This window comes from Leucoraja erinacea, chromosome 13 (assembly GCF_028641065.1).
Source record: "Leucoraja erinacea ecotype New England chromosome 13, Leri_hhj_1, whole genome shotgun sequence".
NCBI classification, from domain to species: domain Eukaryota; kingdom Metazoa; phylum Chordata; class Chondrichthyes; order Rajiformes; family Rajidae; genus Leucoraja; species Leucoraja erinaceus.
Window position 1 is genome coordinate 1,440,969 of NC_073389.1, and position 6,000 is coordinate 1,446,968.

At 43.9% G+C, this 6,000-nt stretch overlaps 1 protein-coding gene across 1 annotated transcript in view; it reads left to right on the top strand.

The window, feature by feature from the left end:
• The window catches only part of tbx15 (T-box transcription factor 15), a 107,615-nt gene extending 102,159 nt beyond the window's left edge, over window positions 1–5,456 (top strand). Inside the window, exon 8 of the mRNA XM_055644260.1 lies at window positions 2,476–5,456. Coding sequence (XP_055500235.1) covers window positions 2,476–3,254 — 779 coding nt within the window. The 3' untranslated portion in view covers window positions 3,255–5,456. The remainder of the gene's footprint in view (window positions 1–2,475) is intronic.
• The last annotated feature ends 544 nt before the right edge of the window (window positions 5,457–6,000 follow it).

Genomic DNA, 6,000 nt, shown 5'->3' on the forward strand with positions numbered 1-6,000 from the left:
TTCTCCTACCCTGGGCCTTTCAACTGCATTTACCCTCTCTACTGAATGACATGCCTGGGGGGCTCTCCAATATGACAGACTTCACTTAACTCCTAGTCAGAAAACCTCAGTTTCCGTTGTCAGTGAAAAATCTTGGCTCCATCAACCCTCCCATTTATGGATGGAACAGACCCACTGGCTGTTTTATGTGGCTGTGTTACAAATACAACCACGCCTGCTTGTGTTTGTTTCACCCTGGTACAACAGACAACATAGCACTCTGCGTTCTCTAGCTCCATTTCTTCCCGAGTGTGAATAATGCTGTACAGAAGTTCACATCACATTCTGAAGAAGTTCCAACAAAAAACATCACATGTCCATTTCCTCCCCGGATGCTGCCTGACCCATTAAGTTCCTCCAGCACTATTTAGTTCAAGATTCCAGCATCTGCAGTTTCCTGTGCCTCAACATCATGTTCTCAATGTTACAAAATGAAAGGCATTTACATGTGGCCAGTCCAGATTGTTTGAGTATTGAATCAGACAGGAATGTTTGCAAATACTATGCAGGATTCAAATGAGATAAGAAATCAGAGACATAATCTTATGAACTGCAGTGTGAATCTCAGGAAAAGCATTTAATAGTGTATTGCTTAACTACAGTTTTTTTACATAAGAGCCATAAAAGGATTAGATTGAAAAGAGGAATGGAGATTTATATGTGTGAAATGTGATGGTAAATGCCTTCAGAGACAATGATTCTTCTGAAGAGGATTTGAGGCAAGGGATTGAAGTGGGAAGAGGTGTAAATGATTTAGCCTTTCAAAGGCAGCGTTTTTATACTTGGCTCACAGAAAATGTTGGCGTTTTATCCGAGTGCCTTTGAAAAATCAGGAAGCACTTACAGAGAGCCGTCTCTTGGGAGATTAGATAGCTTAAGCAAATGCCTATGTGTCGATTCAGCCAAGAGCGCTGATATATCAAATAACTAATGCTCATTCCATGCTGTCTTATGTTTTTATGTTCTTACTTTATCTCGACATTAAAATACATTTATTTTACCAATGATTAAGGTTCTAGTTTGGAGCTGTAACCCTTCCCCATTGAGTTCAGACACCATTCTCAAGCTCAATAGCTGGCGTCACAGGTAGTTAGGGTGGTGAAGAAGGGTTTTGTTCCATTGGCCTTCATCAGTCAGGGTATTGAGTATAGAAATTAGGAAGTTATGCCCCTGTCCCACTTAGGAAACCTGAACAGAAACCTCTGGAGACTTTGTGTCCCACCCAAGGTTTCCGTGTGGTTCCCGGAGGTTCCCGGAGGTTTTTGTTAGTCTCCCTACCTGCTTCCACTACCTGCAACCTCCGGAAACCACCTGCAACCTCCGGGAACCGCACGGAAACCTTGGGTGGGGCGCAAAGTCTCCAGAGGTTTCCGTTCAGGTTTCCTAAGTGGGACGGGGGCGTTATGTTACAGTTGTACAAGGTATGGATGAGGTTACATTTGGGGTGTTAAGTTCAGTTTTGGTCATCCGCTATAGAAAGGATGTCATTAAGTAGGAAAGAATATAGGGAAGATTTACAAGGATGTTGCCAGGGAATGAACTAGTTGGAGAGGCTGGGCAGGCTAGGACAGTGTAGGAAGGAACTGCAGATGCTGGTTTAACCAAAGATAGACACAAAATGCTGGAGCAACTCAGCAGGGCCGGCAGCATCTCTGGAGAGAAGGAATGGGTATTTTTTTTGGGGGGGAGGGGGCTGAGGAGTGATCACATAAAGATGTGTAAAATCATGAGAGGAATGGATAGGGTGAATGCACAGAGTCTTTTACCCAGGGTAGGGGAATCTAGAACCAGAGGGCATAGGTTTATTGTGAGAGAGGACTGATGTAATAGGAATATTTTTCACTCAGACGAATATGGAACAAGCAGTATGCACTGAAAGCTGCCTTTACCACCCTATCTACCTGGGAGCCGGTTATTGATCTTGAGAGTAGCATCTTAATGCCCCTGTCCCACTTAGGAAACCTGAACGGAAACCTCTGAAGAGACTTTGCGCCCCGCCCAAGGTTTCCGTGCAGTTCCCGGAGGTTGCAGGTGGTTGCCGGAGGTTGCAGGTAGTGGAAGCAGGTAGGGAGACTGACAAAAACCTCCGGGAACCGCACGGAAACCTTGGGTGGGGCGCAAAGTCTCCAGAGGTTTGCGTTCAGGTTTCCTAAGTGGGACAGGGGAATCACTACAGTTTTTTTACATAAGAGCCATAAAAGGATTAGATTGAAAAGAGGAATGGAGATTTGAAATGTGATGGTAAATGCCTTCAGAGACAATGATTCTTCTTAGGCGGTGCAGGCTCGAAGGGCCGAATGGCCTACTCCTGCACCTAATTTCTATGTTTCCTAATTTCTATCACTCATCACTCTCTGGGGAAGGATTACAGTTCCAGACTAGAATCTTAACACTGGAAATTATTTTATAACATTCTCCATTTGTCTTTGCTTTCAGGAGGTAGTACAGGAACTTCTCCAACAACTTCTAGCCCAGGAACTCCATCCCCTTCAGCATCTTCCCACCTGCTGTCTCCATCCTGCTCCCCGCCAACCTTCCACCTTACCCCCAACACCTTCAATGTTGGCTGCAGGGAGAGTCAGCTCTGCAACTTAAACCTGTCTGAATATCCAGCCTGTGCCCGAGGCAACATGGGCTCGTTGCAGAGTTACCCTACCCTAGCCGAGGGTGGGTACAACCGATTGCAAGCTCCAAACGGGTCTTCTCAACCACCTGCAGAAACCTTCGTGCCGCAGAGGACTTCTTCGTTAATTTCTGCAGTGCCCGCCCCTTCTTCATTACAAGGCAACAACAAGATGGATGCGTACAGCAGTCAACTGCCTCCATTTACTGCTTCCCAGTTTCAATACGTCATGCAGGCAGGAAGCCCGGCCTCTAATACCTCCTCATCTCACATGTTTAGCGGTAGTCATGTCCAGCAGAGCTCCTACAATGCCTTCTCACTGCACAACCCCTATAATATCTACGGCTACAACTTCTCCGCCTCGCCCAGATTGGCAGGCAGCCCTGAGAAACACAATGCACCCCAAAGCACTTTACTCTGTTCCTCCTCACCTAACGGGGCCTTCAGCGAGAGACAGTTCTTGTCCACAGGAATAGATGGGATGCATGTGATTGGCTCCGCTCCTGGCCAGCAGCCACAGAATGCCTGCGATGCCAGACAGTATGGTGCTGTCCCAGGGAGTGCTTCACAAATGTCAGTTCATATGGTGTAAAAGCAATATTTAATAAGAAAATCTTTACCTGAGTTGTCTATACACACACAGGACTCTGCACTAGGGCACCCCACAGTGGATTGATGTCAGTACCAGTCAGATAGAAATATTGCCTACAGACCACATTAAAATGGAATCTTCCCACTTGAACTGTCCTACAAAACCCACACACAATGATCTTTAGTGTTATTGGGATAAATAAGCCTTCCTATACAGATGTAAACAGGTCTCCGTCATTGTCTAGAACTTGGTGATATTTACCCTTGTACACAATTTACACACAAACATGTGGCTGAAGCATTTAAGTTCCAGAAAATGGATAACACCTATCCCTTTTGCAAAGGCAAATGTAATCTTGTTGATAATGGACAATGTATATTGTCTAGTTTTCAGTAAAAGATGCTTGCATTTCTTATGTATTATACCCTGTTTTGGGGGGTCTTTAGTGTGTTAAACATCCAAATTGGTGATTTACGAATAATCTAATCCTGTCATTGGCCTCCACATCAATCATAGTACTTTACAGATGGCCCATTCCAAAGCCACTTGCTTTGGACCCAATCAAAAGAACTTTGTTTTACGTTTCTGAGGAAAATAACAACTTTTTTTTGCAATTTTGCAAACATGTACTGTTGGTAAGATCTAACCTGAACAAAGTATAATAAACTCAGTCAGTGGCTCAATGGGAAAAAAATAAAATTATTTTTAATCAGTGCTGAAAAAAATCACTTGATGTTGAAACTTTATTTTAGAATGCTCCTGTTTGAATTGGAAATATTGCACTGCTCCAGAGGGCAAGTAGCACAGCACAAGTGTCATTAATTACGTTTTTGGGTGATAAACTGTATACGTCTGCCCTATTGAATTCCTTAGTCTGGTCTGTCCAAAAGGAATAGCTGAGAGGTATACGTAATCTTCTCATCTCTGGATTCAATGACAGCGTATCTTCATCCAAAGAATAATCAGCGTTTACTACAATTGCCTTGGAACTTGGTGCCTTGAATCTTTTGTGTTAAGCATTTGGATCTGCTAATGTGACAAATGGAAGCTTTTCCCAGCTGATATAATTGTGCCTATATTGAAGATCCCCTCACTCCCCCCACCCCCACCCCTGTAAACTGATCCTGTAAATCAAATTAAAGAGGTGTGGGGAATAAACAGTTCCTTTGCAAACAAAAGCCTCTCATTATTGGATTGAATGAGCAGAATAATTGGGAATGGGGCATGCAGCAGGGTGATTTATCCAAGAAGAACATAACGTTAAACCAGCCTCAGGGGCAGCAATGGAGCGATCTATTTTCCTTTAGCCAGGAGACATGGTGGCAAAAATTAAAAGTAGCAGTTGGAAGCATTAAAGAAAATAATGTCACTGATGGTCAGGAACTTGTGCTTGAAAATGTAGTGGAGGCAGGACATTTTTTTCCATTGAAAATGCACTTTGGAAGCGCTTGGAAGTTGAACAAGATACAAGGTTAAGAAGGGAGGGGCTGAAGGAGGGGTTAGGTTAGATAGTTCCCCTTCAGATTGGATAGACACAATGTGTTGAATGAGTTATATAGCTTTATGATTCTATGGATTTTGTGATGATGAAAAGCAAAATAGTTAATTGGAACAAGGGAGACTAGCACAATGAAATACACATCTCTGTTTCAGGGGACCAACGTCCTTAATTTGACTTGTGCATCTTCAAACAGTCCCCAAAATATTAGATTTAAAGAGCATTTCTAAATAAATGCTTGTAAATTTGGGCATTTTGTAAATTGTGCCTCTTTTGCAAAGTATCAGTGACCTCCTTGAATAATCCAATCAGATTGCATCCAACAGCTTTACTGCTGAGCTTTCTGCATTCTGTTATATTCTGTTGTATCCGCCTTGCATTCACTGGCACTTTCTCTCACTACACAAATGCCCACACCAGCATAGAACGCGGCACTTCACTGCAAATAATGTTCTTTGTCTGCACCAAGGAAGCCAACCACACAGGAACAATAAGAACAATTCAGTGGATATAACACTGCTTCACACACAACAGTATTGCGATTTCTGAAGGTTCTGGGAGAAGACAAAACTTTTGAGGAACTACCTATATCCACAGAAACAAACTCAGCAATATTATAGATCAATACTTACAAGTACTTGGATAGGAATAAGTCCATGTTACCCCAAAGAACTAACATTTTAGTTTTGGGAAAAAAAACCCCACAAAAATAAATAGTTAAGGAAATATGCAATGTTTTGGGTCGAGACCCTTCTTCAGACTGCTGTGAGGGTGGAGGCTGGAGGGGGGGGAGGAGAAGAAAGGAAGAGGCGGGGACAGTGGGCTGAGGGAGAGCTGAAAAGGTTTGGAGAAAGCAGGGACTACCTGAAATTAGAGAAGTCGATGTTCATACAGCTCGGTGAGCAACTGACATCTAGAGCAATGGATGCAATAGATGAGGTTGGAGGAGGTCAGCTGCTCTACATCGGTGAGACCAAGCGTAGGCTTGGCGATCGCTTCGCCCAACACCACTCGGTTCGCATTAACCAACCTGATCTCCCGTGGCTCAGCACTTCATCTCCCCTTCCCATTCCGAATCCGACCTTTCTGTCCTGGGCCTCCTCCATGGCCAGAGTGAGGCCCACTGTAAATTGGAGGAGCAGCACCTCATATTTTGCTTGGGCAGTTTGCACCCCAGTGGTATGAACATTGACTTCTCTAATTTCAGATAGTCCCTGCTTTCCCCTCCCCTTCTCAGCTCTCCTTCAG